The sequence below is a fragment of the Zootermopsis nevadensis genome, unplaced genomic scaffold (assembly GCF_977971745.1).
Source record: "Zootermopsis nevadensis isolate Lab colony 2312 unplaced genomic scaffold, Znev_1.0 Znev_ptg000032l, whole genome shotgun sequence".
In the NCBI taxonomy this organism is placed as follows: domain Eukaryota; kingdom Metazoa; phylum Arthropoda; class Insecta; order Blattodea; family Termopsidae; genus Zootermopsis; species Zootermopsis nevadensis.
The window spans coordinates 1238799-1254101 of record NW_028259164.1 but is presented as its reverse complement, the minus strand read 5'-3'; the positions used below and the strand labels follow the sequence as shown (position 1 = coordinate 1254101).

At 40.5% G+C, this 15303-nt stretch overlaps 1 protein-coding gene across 1 annotated transcript in view; it reads left to right on the top strand.

The window, feature by feature from the left end:
• The first annotated feature begins 735 nt into the window (after window positions 1-735).
• LOC110841352 (colorectal mutant cancer protein) overlaps window positions 736-15303 on the top strand; it is a 35541-nt gene continuing 20973 nt past the window's right edge. The window contains exons 1-3 of the mRNA XM_022086829.2: window positions 736-1320; window positions 3442-3674; window positions 4617-4780. Of these exons, the coding sequence (XP_021942521.1) occupies window positions 1190-1320; window positions 3442-3674; window positions 4617-4780 (528 nt within the window). The 5' untranslated portion in view covers window positions 736-1189. The remainder of the gene's footprint in view (window positions 1321-3441; window positions 3675-4616; window positions 4781-15303) is intronic.

Below are 15303 nucleotides of genomic sequence, written 5' to 3'. Positions count from 1 at the left end.
GCAATAAAAGTCAAATGAAATTATTTATTTTAGTATTTATTTTGCTGCTGTAATAATTAGTAATTCATATTATGAAACTATTTTATTTTTATGTTGGTAACATAAATTGTTAGATACTTGATTTTTGAGTTGTTGTTTTCAGTGTTTAGTTTATGTACGTCTGTCAGCCCACATCAAAAGAAAGCAGTGATAGAAACGGGAGAAGAAGACTAAGGTAAAAGTGATATTAGATATGAACAATATTGTAGTTTTAACCTGAAGAATCTCTTGCCAAACTGAGTAACTGAGCATGACTATTAGCTTCTCAAGAAGGGATTTTTGTGCCCCATGGAGTTAGCTGAAATCAAACGCAAGGGGCAATAAAGTAACCATTCTGGGCTAGAAACATTTGTACAAAGTTTGAGGTGGTGGAATGAAAGAGTATATACAAAAGTATATGTTTACGTTTGTAGCGCCTGTAATTGAGCATTAACACGTTTTATTAGGCCTACATGTATTACTTTTCTGCGCGAGTCATTATTGAGCTAGTTAACTCCTGTTGTTTGAGTACCCATCATATATTCACATTGATGGCATCGATAACTACCACCAATGTCGTTATATCAACAACAGATGACGTTTGTGTGTTCTTTGGTTCTGTGTCTACAGAGAATAGTACTCATGGAAGTAGAAATATATTGTATTTGAGCTAGCATCGAAAAAAGTTTGTTACACTCCGATCTACGTGCAAGATATAGAAGGCTATGAGAAAATTAAATCATGGCTTCGAAGAGGTGTGGTATGTCAGAGTGAACACTGTGCTGAATAATACCTTTAATCTTGTTACAAGATGTATTTTCAAAGTTCAGAATATTTAATTAACATTAATTTACAACAATCGTTAAAGTTTGTAAGCAGTGGAACGTAACAGTCTAGTTTGATGCAAAAACGTTCATACTAATTTCAGCAGAACTGTTGTATAAGTAAAATTTAAAATAAGAAAAATAATTAATGGATATAATTCATAGCACTAACTTCACTCTGACTGCTCATTTAAATAGAAGAATTTAACTGTTGGAGCCAGCGCCAGAAATATGTCTGAGTGAGGTTATGTATGTCAAAATGATTAACATGCGAACATATGTGCAGATCGTGACGGTTATTGAATTAGTAAAGACTCAATAGTGGAAGATTAAACTCTGGTGAGATAATGGCAGACAATTTAGAACAACAGTCTGAGATATTTGGAGGCAGTGAAGATGCAAGTTCTGTGTGTGATGAAGAAAGAGTTAGAAAACTTTTCCAAGCGTGTGATGGGGATGGAGATGGGTATATTGACAGGTATGTAAGACAGTATCTTGAAGTTCTAGTATTGTTATTAATTTCTTATATTTGTTATGTACTGGTTTGGAGTTTTTCAGTCCAGTGTGTAGACATTTCTGGAAGTTATTTGCTAGTTAACATGATCTGCAGAAATTAAACAAGTGTGAACATTCTTCCCATAGCTGTGGCTTGATTCAGAATTTCATTGTTTGTGTATTTCACAAATATTGTTATGATTTTTAAAATACGGAAGTTAAGATGGTGGTGTACATTTAAGACAGTGACCAATTGCATTAAGTAAATTAAAACAGATTATATTAGATCTTGCACTGGCAAGCAAAACCTGATCTACTTTTCCATTAGGAGGATTAGACAGGTAACATTTGTTTATGTTGAGCTGATAACTGTAGGCAAAATGTGAACTCAGAGATATTAAAAGAACATTTATTTAAGAGAGTTGATAGTCTGGCTGGAATGAGAACTGAATACTTTCCATACAAGTTAACACTACATGAACCTGCCTGGGACCAAGGTGAAAGTGGGACAACATTAAGATTTAGTCTCCGGAAAGTAAGCTTTGAGAATATGGATTGAATTAAATGGGATTGGCCCTGTAGTGGCAGTTTTTAAATTTAATAGCAACAGTGATTTTATTTGAAGCTGTATAGAAATTAACTGTTCAAGAAAGACCTTATCCGGCATTTTATTTATTGCTTCCTTCTTGCATAAAATTAGAGTTACAAGTGCATATCATGGGAATGTTGCCAGCTTAGGGAAATTAATTATGTTTAAAGAAACTTAAAGTAAATGAAAATAACCAGAGAATAGGTAAATTACTTTGTGGAGCAGAGTCCATAAGAAGATAGTAGCCAGCAGCTAGTCTACAAAATTTTCACCAACTACACGTAACTTAATCTAAAGTTGCCAGTGACTTAATGGGTAACCAGAGGAGAAGAGAAGATAAACATTTGTAAGTAAATAGAATAGGATAGAAATGATTTACATTCCATAGATCCTTCATAGGTCTAAGCCAAGGATGTAGAATATGTCTTAAGGCAAATACAATATAATAGTTTAAGTACAAAGTTTAACAGATATTTACAGACATATTTGATATAATGCAGTATAACAGTAAAGTAATTACATAAAGGAATCATCACCATTATTATATGTATTTATAATAATAATCCATGGCGTAACAGCCCTCTGAGAGCCAAAGCCGACTAGCTTGACTGCTGGCCTCAGGTTCACACGCTGAAGCAGAGGTGAACGATCATCCGACCAGATATAAGGTGACGTGTGGTCAGCACGACGAACCCCCAGCCATCGCTAGTTTTCCTGACCGGATTACGCTACTCATTGTAGCTCCCCGATTTCCTCACGATGCTGGGTTGGAACAGGTCCCATACACCGGTCGAAAGCTCATGAGAAAATTTCTTCTCCTCCGAGACTCGAACTAATGCGCATTGCGTTTCGCCGGTCCGAAGCACGATGCCTCAGACCATGCAAGTGAATGCTTCTACTGTGCAGATACTCTTTCAGTGCTGGCTTAAATACATTTATGTCATGATTTAAACTTTTTGTAGTAGAAGGAAGTTTATTGAATAATTTAATTCCTTTTTAATATTTGCTGAGGTCAGCGTTTTGGCACGTGAAGGTTTTGCCTTCATCTTAAAGTTATATTGTGCACATGTGAGTTTGTTTGAAATTTTTTCAATATTATCCACAGCAAATGAGAAAAATAAAAAATAAATTTCCTGGCTAGTGGGAGAATATTCAACTTTTTAAATAATTCTCTACACGAGACTGTCCTTTTAACGACCGCCATTATTCTAATGATTTTCTTTTGGACATAAAATACTTTTTTCTGTGTGTTTAAATTTCCCCAGAGTATTATTCCATATGATATAAAAGGAATGGAAGTAAACAAAATAGACTATTATTAAAGTTTCTATTTTCATGATTGGTGCTAATGTCCTTATAGCAAAACATCCTGGACTTAATTTAGGGCTGTATATATATATATATATATATATATATATATATATATATATATATATATATATATATAGAGAGAGAGAGAGAGAGAGAAGCATGTTTACAAACTTCAAAAATTAAGAAGAAAAATGTCCTTTTCAGTCAGGACCTGCTGACGGTGTGTCGAGAGTTGAATCTTGAGGACTGTCTGGAAGAATTGATGCGAGAACTTGGAGCTGATGAGCAGGGACGAATTTCTTACCAAGAGTTTCTGAGAAGGAGATTGGCTTTACGGCCTGAAATAGATGCCTTGAGAGGAAGCGAGGGTGTGGGTACTCAGGCCCACTGCCGGGGAACTCCCGAGTACCTGCCGACAAGCAGTGATAACAGCCTTGGTAATGACAGTCAATAACTTCTTTATTTGCGGATTTCATGTGATACCTGCCATCTCTGTTATCAGGCTCGCGCTGATTGTCTCCCTAACATCTTCAGTCTCATTTTATCCTTATGCAAATACAGAAATTAATTATCCGACTTTAATAACTTTATTTATTAATCTAGTTTATTTTGTGTTTGTAATGGGAATATTTAACCATTGTGTACAGTTCTGGTCAAGAATTTTACTTTAAAAAGTCAGTAATTGGTTTTAGGACATTTCAGCGAGTTGCATTCTTCAGGATTTATAGCGAAACATAACGGAGTCTTGCACCAAGACTTTGCGCCTGAAATGTTCCGATTAGACTATCAGGCGTACAGCCAAGGCAGAGAAGTTGCCGCTATAGCACGGCGAACTGAACTGTTTTGATGAATTTCCTTTCTTGAACAGTGTATCTACAAATTATCCAGTTCCCAATGTTATGGGACACGAATGTACATGACTCACCACAGATTGATGATTATAGGTTAAATGCTAAGCAGTTTTACAGAATATGTTTTTTTCCTATGAGTTCTGTTCTGCCAGCTGTTTGTAACGAGATTGTGGGAGATAATCAAGATTTTGTTTACGAGGAAATTAAGAGATGATTTTTTTCAGAGAATGCTTTGCTATCATGCGGTTCATAATTTTTGTCTTCCCGTGTGCAAACAAAAAATTATAATTTTGCCTATTGTTTTGTATGGTGGTGAAAATTGGTTTGTAACGTTAAGGGAAAAACACTAATGTTTAAAAACATGGTGTTTAGGAGAATATTTGAATCTATGACGAATGCAGTGACAGGAAAGTGGATAGGGTTGTGAAATCACGGAGAGCGTGATGGGCGAGACATGTAGCACATGCAGAGAGATGAGGAATGCATACAGCACGTGACAGCCAACACCGTTGTTTCTTTAAATGTTAGGGGCGACCTCAGGGGGCGGAAAACTTCACGAAAGTTGGGAGTTTGATTCCGGTGCCCGCGACTTGAGCCCAGAGCCCCACACCCTCCAGAAACTGGTCGAAGCAGCAGGGGGTTCGCTGCTCACGTCTGGTGCCACGGGCAACATGTTTGATCTCGCCAATAAGGTAAGGTTCTTGTACTATAGTTTATCACGTGGTCTCCGAACGGAGATACTGATCTGGTGAGATGTGGATGTCTTACAGACTGCACAGTGTAAAATACTTTGGTTTCTCCCGCGTCGTTCGTTTCCCCAACCCTGGTCCAGTTCCTGGGCTACCGTAACTGCTCTCAGTCTTTAAAGCGATCTGTGGTCATCATCGTTTCGTTTAATGCATAAAGCGATCACATTTTGCGTCATCCGTGAAACCACGTGCATTTTTAAAGAGTAGCATGTGTCATAGAGTGAGTGGGTCATTTATAGACGAAGCCTAGTAAATTTCTTCGTTTTCGAGAAATGCTGTTATTAATTAAAAGGCGTCAACGTAGGGAACTTTGCCGGAAACTGGAAGAATCGGCAGTTGAACGCTTCCAAGAGAAGGAAATCCGAGGACAGATGAAGTGGTGTGATAAAAGGAGGTATTTCGAAGGGAACAAATTAAGTGGGAAGGAAAGAAAGAGAATGAATCCGGGGAGAAATGGGAGATTGCAAAGAATTTATGTCTTCAGATGACATTACCTCGTGAAGACGATAAGGTCGGTGAAAGAGATTGTGTCGTTTACTTTCAGAGTTGGGGTGCGTGTGGCAACCATTATTTGAATGTGACGTAAATATGAGCCACATAGTCTGCTTGTAGACTGCTGGAGAGAGTGGTACAATTACAGATGCGTGGATAAAATGCTCATTCTAATCACACCAAATTAAAGAAGCTTTGTCGTTAATGCTCGAAAGTTGAAACACGTTTTTCTACACTTTTACGTGAGTTTCGAAAAAATTAATAGCAAACCACATGTTTGTTTCGTCATGTGATAGGACCCCAAACTATGAGACCGAGTTGGATCAAACTTGGCATGAACTTTTGCTTTCGTATTTTGAGTCGTTTGGCATTTTGATTATACTATGAGATATTTATACGCCATGTTTTATTCACTTTGATCGATTCTAATCACCGACGTGCGTGAGTGACGTAACAACTTCTAAGCTTATTTTCGACTGCTTTGAAAGAAGTTTGTGTGGTTTATATAGGAAACGTGTGCAATTATTATTAGTGTGTGTGTTATTTGCCTCGAAACTTATTTTAAAAACGCATTTGCGTGAAGACTCAGTTGAACTTATTTGATAGATTCTGTTGTGACTTGATGTTATGTGTGCCATCTTGATTTACGTAAATTTTAATTGATTAATTATAATTTTACTTAAGGGTTTAAATTAGCTTTTACAGGAATTTATGTGACTCAGGTTAGGATCGACTGGTGGACTTTTGTGAACACGGTAATGAACTTTTGAACTTCATAAAAGGCTTGTATATTGTTGACTAGGTGAGAAGCTATCAGCGTCCCAGGAGTTAATTACTTGCGTGTTTTGAATCCATTGACAGAGTTTGAGTTTGACGATATGTGAATTTTCTCGTGTGTAATTCTCAGTCGTTTTAATTAATGTTATGTCATAGTACAGTCTAGAACAGTAATTAATTAAATAACAACAGTTCTTATATATAATTCGATTTGATATTCTCGTAAATCGATGCATGAAAGATGTGTGTATATTATCACACTGTGTTAAGTGTTCCGCTATTCGTGTCTTTCTTAACAATTTAGAAAGACAATTCATCCAGTTGGTGGTAGGGGAAATTGCAGAAGAAAAGTAGAGGGGTGGTTGCTTCCTAGAAAATACTGGTTCACTAGTACGAAGTAAGTCTGAACAAGGTGACAGTGATGTATTATCCACTGGGGTCATCGCAAACACCGATGATAAGGGTACTGAGTGGGGGTGGGGGGATACGACACGTGAGGGTCATCCAGTGAGATTAATCTGGCGATGTGTCTACAGCTAATAGGGGCGCTGAGTTACCCTCTCAATCTGACGCTAGGAGGGGTGCATACAGAGTTCTGGCCCACGTAACTGTGTTCCGTGGTTTAGAGCACGTTTTGTTGATAAGTTTATACAATTTTTATTGTTTCGATTAACCCTTTTAAATCTAGAGCCCCACCTGCTTATAATTCGTCATTTTTATGGGTTTTGTATCGATTCTCACCCTAAACAGCATTAGTCAGATTCGCCAGTTGATCTTTGTAATGGTAAAGAGTTGTGTTTTCTTTGCGGTACGGACTGAATTCTTAAATGTTATTTAAATGAGATTTTGATTTGAATGGGTGGAAAAATTACGTTCATTCTGCTATATGAGTTTCACTTATATATGTGAGGAACGCTGTATTTGATGGATTATGCCCGGTCCTGTGTACCGTTTCGTTTTGGAATCAGTTCTAAAACTGCGAATCCTTGGACGAACTGTCGAAAAGCGTTCGTGAGACGACATATTAAAATGTTTCTTAAATAAATAGGATGTGTGTGGCTTACGATATGATCCAGTGTTGGGCTGTTGTGAACAGGGTAATGTAACCTTCAAGTTCCATAAAAGTTCGGCAATTTCCTGATTAGCTGAGGATCTCGAAGCTTCTCAAGGTTTATCCTCGAGTTATTTAAAATTCTAGTGGTGGTTATAGTACGGTGCTTTAATGGTAGTTAACAATTTTCGAACGCGTTGGGCTAACGTCATCGTCCCTTCAGTGATGTCGAGGGTAAGAATTAGATTTGTGTTTAAAATAAGATGCTCGTAAACGCACGTATTAATCTGTCATCTCGCAAATATGGACCATTTTTGTTCTCATTTTCTCCGTTTCTTCAAATGTTCGAGGTTATATATATATAGATGCTTATCGCTTTTCCACATTCGGGTGGATTCGTGTTTGTCCGGCGTAGCACGTCTTTTAGGCAGCTGCTTTGCTGATAATTTAGTCTATGTCGGACTTTGGCCCAGAGTGGTTGATCCAGGAATTCTGGACTTCGAGCGTGGCAGGTCCCTGGAACGAAACGATATGGGATTTTTTGGTGATATAAATCATGAAAGACCTCTCGAAGAAGGGAATTAGAAAGTTAATGTAGATGTAATTGTATGAGGCATGTTACACACGAGCAATATGGAGACAGGACGTGCTGGTGACGTATCCGTTACAGTCCTTACTTTCAGCGTTGATAATTAGATGATAATTAGACCAGAAATTAACGTGCTGGAGAAAAGGCCCATGGAATATTAGTGTTTTGGTGTTTAGCGTGTGTGTTCTGCTGTGATAGTGAAGTGTTTTACTTGTGGATGTGTGTTTGTGTGCGTTTTACGTCTTAAATTATAAGGCTGCTTTTTTTATTTGATTGTCATTGTGAAATTTTCAAAAGACGTAAGCATCACTACGGCGGGGGCTGTGTCTCTTGGGGGCGGCCCAGGGTCGGGGGCAGCGGGGGGTGGGGGGACACTGGAAGGCCTCACACGCAGTCGATCGTGGCTTTGCTGCCCCGCTGATAGGAATAATCGGTCAGCAACTCCGGCGCCGGAAAATTGCCACGATGCTAAACCCCAAGTAAGTAGCAAACAAAGTTGGTGTGACGTGTAAAACCTCCGAATGTGTGTGACAGAATGATGATTAAGACGCGTGTTAATTGAACTGCAGTCGTGGTAGGACGATGGAGCAGTTTCAGCCTCACGCGCGATTTTCCTCAAAGAATTATGTTTGATCTCACTCATTCTGTGTCTGCACAGTCTTTTGTTTGTCAATCTTGGCTTTCTGTCTTGTAAAGTAGATTCCAACGTTTCGGAGTACCTTACTGCCTCCATCTTCAGTACTATTTTTATTGTATTTCTTTTAGCCTCCATGCTTACTTTTCTTTTACCAAGTACCGAATGTTCTGTTGGAAAATTTGTACTGTTTATAGTTTCTGGAGACACTACTTGGAAGACCTACACGCAGGTAGGAGAATAATATTAAAATGGATTTTAAGGAAACGAGACGTGAGTGTATGGACAGTTTTAACTGGTGCAGGATAGGGTAACAATAATAATTTACTTGGGTGTTACTAAATTGTGGTTATGATTTGTTAATTTGTATGCGTTCTTTGCCTGACTTGTATAAACAGAATATGTACATGGGAGATCGTGTCGTTATGTCTGTCCGTCCATCCATCTGTCCACATGCTTCAACTTGAGAACTGTTTGACAGATTTTGATTAAATTTGATATTAGTAGTCTTTACAAAATGTTATAGGACTATTTCCGTTTTTATGAGGAGTGACATCAGAAGACCTGTACTTGTCTAAGGGACGAAAAGCTCATTAAGTCGTCAGGGCGATGATGGATGCAGCAAGGACGTCTGAAACGTCGGTAAACTTCTACCAGACTACACGACGCAACGACCTAGAATACAGCCATCTTCATATTCGCCGCCTTGAGAACCTAAAATATCACACGAATTTGTCATGTCAGATGAGGCCATGGCTGAGGACACCCCTGCCCTGCTTGGCGTCTAACATTTACTGCCCTTTGTAAGCCCCTGTAACAAACACACGAAGTCCTTCTTCTTATTTTCCCGTGATTGTCACAGTAGACGTCAATTGTTCGCCATTTTCTGGATTTCTCGCAAAATAAACTATACCGAAATGCTTGAAGAATTTTTTATAACTACTCACGCTCGTATATTGGGTTAAACATCCGCTACAACCACAAACAATGTTAATTGACCTAATTACTAGAGACTCTGACGTCGTATTTGACACGTGGATGCTGGAGGCAGTCTTAATTATCATTAAATCGAGGTTTTAAAATCGATATGACATCATGGATCTATTCTGTTTACCGCTGTAAATCTTGTATATCCGTACCAAATACATCGCGCTATGGATTTAACTACGTGCGTTTCTCTAGCAAAGGAAACAGCGGTGGACATGTGCCACTTTATGCATTACATGCCTGTGTAATCTCCTAGCAACATACCAGACACAAAGAATGAAAATAAGGAAACGGGGTGGGGTGGGGTGGGGGTTGTATTATAGGTAATCACTATTCAAGTCGTTCAGAATTTACTTCTTAACTGTTATGATTTCATTACGTGAATAAATAGCTTAGTTGTATTTGAGACGACGCCCGTCTCGTACGTACAGTTAGGAACATAATACAGCGTGCTTGAAATCGTATTTTCAGTTGTCATATGAAACGGAGCAGAACTCAGTCTTTTGCAACGTTAACCCGTCGAGGTGGGTGGAGAATTCAAGACGTCTTATATCGACGTCGCTTTCAGAGTTATATGGCGGAAGGAAATGTTTTCAAAAACACGAGCTGTTAATTTCTAGTCAGACCACATCCAGTTCCAATTTTTTTTTTTCCTTAGAAGAATATTTTGTCGTCACTGCACGTGATTTCCATAAGATCATTCAGAAATCTTAGATTTCGCGATTACATTCAGTGCCATAGAAGATTTAAACTAGGGACTTCGCTGATATAAAGCAGGAGTGCTAACTTATCGACCGAGACTTTCGATCTTGAGACAGATGACTCCATTCCACATACGGGTACAAGTTTTTTTTTATTTATTTAGTGTTCTGTCTGACGACAGGTCCATAGGAACAGGATCCTTCCATCCTTTTCTCGGACTGGTACCTGTTCATATACGTTCTTGGCAGATGATCCAGAAGTGGTTTGCCATTGCCTTCTTCTGTGTGTGAATGGAGTAATTGTTGGGATGCCACGGAGGAAAACTCCGTGTTGCCTAGACCACGGCCTTGCCCAACACAAGTTATAAATTCGGGCACCGCCGGGAATCGAACCCGAGACCCCAGGATTACAAGGCCAGCGTTCTAACCGTTAGACCACCGTGGCACTTGGGTACAAGTTAGGGGCGAGAAAATAAAATAAAGTGTGATGATGCATTGGTTAATTTGTACTGTATCAGTATGAGGTCACGTGAAGTACCTAACGATGTTTGTATGATACTGCATCTCATTTGGAGGCGTGGTTCATGCCCCTGTGTGCTTGCCCAGTTGATTTCGCTGTCATAATTGATTAAATGTTTGAACTTCGCTGCCGGGATTTACTGATACAGCTCTTTTGGGTGTGGATCTGAACATTGGAATAGGATTATCTTCGTACTTCTGATGTGACTGACATGTTAATGTAAAATGTGCGTAGCAGCTTCATAAGGTAAACACGTGCATTTGATTTTACGTTTGTAATTACTAATATAATTTAAAGTAGTTTAGTAACGTATCTACCGAATCTCAAATGAAAAACGTGTGTTTTACGACATAGTCACTGAGCAGAAATTACATTTAAGTTTATCGTCGCAGGGAAATCTTTCGCCCCGCAGAAATTCCTCCAGAATCCTGAACAGGAAGTAATTACTTTGGGGTACGGATAAGTCTGGTGTAGGGTCGGTGGTTGAGCTGTGAAAACCGCAGTCTAGCACAGCGGGTGGCCTCAGTTCTCCATGACTTCTGTCTGACAGCGTTGCTTTGTCTTTGAAAAGACGAATACCTCTTGTCAGATTTTCGTGTTATTGTTTAATTATACTAGGCTGTCCTGTATAAGATGGGCCAAGGGTTGTAGAAATGGTTAGTGTCACTTTGTGGACTTAAACGCGGCGATCACCTTGTCATTTTTTTTTTTATTTAGTGTTCTGTCTGACGACAGGTCCATATGAACAGGATCCTTCCATCCTTTTCTCGGACTGGGACCTGTTCATATACGTTCTTGGCAGATGATCCAGAAGTGGTTTGCCATTGCCTTCTTCTGTGTGAGTGTGAATGGAGTAATTGTTGGGATGCCACGGAGGAAAACTCCGTGTTGCCTAGACCACGGCCTTGCCCAACACAAGTTATAAATTCGGGCACCGCCGGCAATCGAACCCGAGACCCCCCAGGATTACAAGGCCAGCGTTCTAACCGCTAGACCACCTCATCTTATTATTATTTAGTGTTCTGTCTGCCGACAGGTCCATATGAACAGGATCCTTCCATCCTTTTCTCGGACTGGGACCTGTTCACATACGTTCTTGGCAGATGATCCAGAAGTGGTTTGCCATTGCCTTCTTCTGTGTGTGAATGGAGTAATTGTTGGGATGCCACGGAGGAAAACTCCGTGTTGCCTAGACCACGGCCTTGCCCAACACAAGTTATAAATTCGGGCACCGCCGGGAGTCGAACCCGAGACCCCAGGATTACAAGGCCAGCGTTCTAACCGCTAGACCACCTCATCTTATTATTATTTAGTGTTCTGTCTGCCGACAGGTCCATATGAACAGGATCCTTCCATCCTTTTCTCGGACTGGGACCTGTTCACATACGTTCTTGGCAGATGATACAGAAGTGGTTTGCCATTGCCTTCTTCTGTGTGTGAATGGAGTAATTGTTGGGATGCCACGGAGGAAAACTCCGTGTTGCCTAGACCACGGCCTTGCCCAACACAAGTTATAAATTCGGGCACCGCCGGCAATCGAACCCGAGACCCCCCAGGATTACAAGGCCAGCGTTCTAACCGCTAGACCACCTCATCTTATTATTATTTAGTGTTCTGTCTGCCGACAGGTCCATATGAACAGGATCCTTCCATCCTTTTCTCGGACTGGGACCTGTTCACATACGTTCTTGGCAGATGATCCAGAAGTGGTTTGCCATTGCCTTCTTCTGTGTGTGAATGGAGTAATTGTTGGGATGCCACGGAGGAAAACTCCGTGTTGCCTAGACCACGGCCTTGCCCAACACAAGTTATAAATTCGGGCACCGCCGGGAGTCGAACCCGAGACCCCAGGATTACAAGGCCAGCGTTCTAACCGCTAGACCACCTCATCTTATTATTATTTAGTGTTCTGTCTGCCGACAGGTCCATATGAACAGGATCCTTCCATCCTTTTCTCGGACTGGGACCTGTTCACATACGTTCTTGGCAGATGATACAGAAGTGGTTTGCCATTGCCTTCTTCTGTGTGTGAATGGAGTAATTGTTGGGATGCCACGGAGGAAAACTCCGTGTTGCCTAGACCACGGCCTTGCCCAACACAAGTTATAAATTCGGGCACCGCCGGCAATCGAACCCGAGACCCCCCAGGATTACAAGGCCAGCGTTCTAACCGCTAGACCACCTCATCTTATTATTATTTAGTGTTCTGTCTGCCGACAGGTCCATATGAACAGGATCCTTCCATCCTTTTCTCGGACTGGGACCTGTTCACATACGTTCTTGGCAGATGATCCAGAAGTGGTTTGCCATTGCCTTCTTCTGTGTGTGAATGGAGTAATTGTTGGGATGCCACGGAGGAAAACTCCGTGTTGCCTAGACCACGGCCTTGCCCAACACAAGTTATAAATTCGGGCACCGCCGGGAGTCGAACCCGAGACCCCAGGATTACAAGGCCAGCGTTCTAACCGCTAGACCACCTCATCTTATTATTATTTAGTGTTCTGTCTGCCGACAGGTCCATATGAACAGGATCCTTCCATCCTTTTCTCGGACTGGGACCTGTTCACATACGTTCTTGGCAGATGATCCAGAAGTGGTTTGCCATTGCCTTCTTCTGTGTGTGAATGGAGTAATTGTTGGGATGCCACGGAGGAAAACTCCGTGTTGCCTAGACCACGGCCTTGCCCAACACAAGTTATAAATTCGGGCACCGCCGGGAGTCGAACCCGAGACCCCAGGATTACAAGGCCAGCGTTCTAACCGCTAGACCACCTCATCTTATTATTATTTAGTGTTCTGTCTGCCGACAGGTCCATATGGACAGGATCCTTCCATCCTTTTCTCGGACTGGGACCTGTTCATATACGTTCTTGGCAGATGATCCAGAAGTGGTTTGCCATTGCCTTCTTCTGTGTGTTAATGCCACGGAGAAAAGGGGGAAGCCCCCGGAGGAAAACTCCGTGTTGCCTAGACCACGGCCTTGCCCAACACAAGTTATAAATTCGGGCACCGCCGGGAATCGAACCCGAGACCCCAGGATTACAAGGCCAGCGATCTAACCGCTAGACCGCCGTGGTACCTTGTCATAGTGCCCAATTACTATACAAAGAAAAATTCGCAAATTATGCACAAAAGATAATCCATATCGGTTCTTATCTGAAGTCAAAATTCGTCACACCCAATAAGAACGGGGTTCAGATGTTTTAGGCCCAGTGGTTACTATGTGTACCAACTGTCTTAACAGTAAGTAATTTTGCATTTTCCCACTTTGTATATTCACGAGCTTTGTATGATTCTCAGTGTATACATCAATTATTTTCTTAAACATTAACTAGTTATTCTTTGTGATGACGTGTTGTTTTCTTTGCGGTACGGGCTGAATGCTTAACTATTATATAGATGAGCTTGTCCTCATTTTATAGAAGAGTCTCGAAGTTCTTACCTTCGCATTCTACAAGGATCCTGCATATTGAAACCATTTCTGTACACAGGACAAAACTATTGTGTTAATTTCCTTCACCTTACGACTACAATGTGCGTCCACTGAAGATGGCTTAAAGTAGGCGAAACATATATGTCAAAAATAGCTGTGTGATATTGTTAATGTAGTAGTCTACACACTGAATAATAATTCAACGAGAAAGCATTGAATATCGGTATTAAAATACTATCGCAGTTCCAGTATAAATTACAGGAAAATTTAAAATGAATAAACGCACATTTTCATAAATATTATGCCATAAGACTTCGAATCCCATAACATTACCTTGGCAACGGACAAATTTTCATTAGTTCGCGCTTTGTAAAGTTTCTTTGCCGACTGAGTAATTCCTGGCTGCTATCTCCGTGTGGAAAACGGGACGGGATACATAATTTGCCTGCTATTTGCTTTCACTAACAGGGATTCATATCGAGAACTGCATTTTTATTGGCAGTGCTATCATTCGTGTCGATTTCATCTCTCGATTGTCGTTTTCATTTGTTGAGGCAGAAAGGTAGATAAGAGCCCATATATCATGAAGGTGACGATCATCTTGGATTTTTCGCCGCGTAGTCTGATACAAATTGACCTTCGTTTCGGACGTAATTACTGCCTCTATCATCAGGGCGATGTTCTATAAAAGGCGGGCAATTTCTTGACTACCTGAGTGATCGTTAGCTTCTTAAGAACTACTCTGCTATGTGGAGTTAGATTAATTTATATTTTTAAGATTTTTCTCGTACCTGATCCTTGAATACCCTTTTAACACGTGCTCCTGGACGTAAGTGGAGCGTTTCGCTGCACTGCCTTCCTTTTTTCATCATTGCCCCGCCCCTCGTCGCAGTGCGGACTTCGAGCAAGCCACCTGCGAGAACAAGAAGTCATTCGTTTGCGATGAACTTTGACATGAACCACAAATTTTCATTCCAGCACTGAATGTATCACGGCAAAGTTTTAAGGTCATGCTTTGAATGTGTTTTGCGTACTGAATACCTGATCTTTTTTTATTTTATTTCGGACTCGGTGTTAATTTTGTGTTTAATATTGCTTCTGTATGTCTTCCTTATATCCGTAACTAATCTTTTTCATCGACCCAACATAATGGGAATTTCGTAATTTTTAATCGTCACCATGTTTTGTTAAACATTGTCAAAGCAGCGACTATGGGAGGGACGGGATGTGTAGCACACATGAGAAATGCGTGCAGAATTTTAGTTGGAAAACCATATAGGCA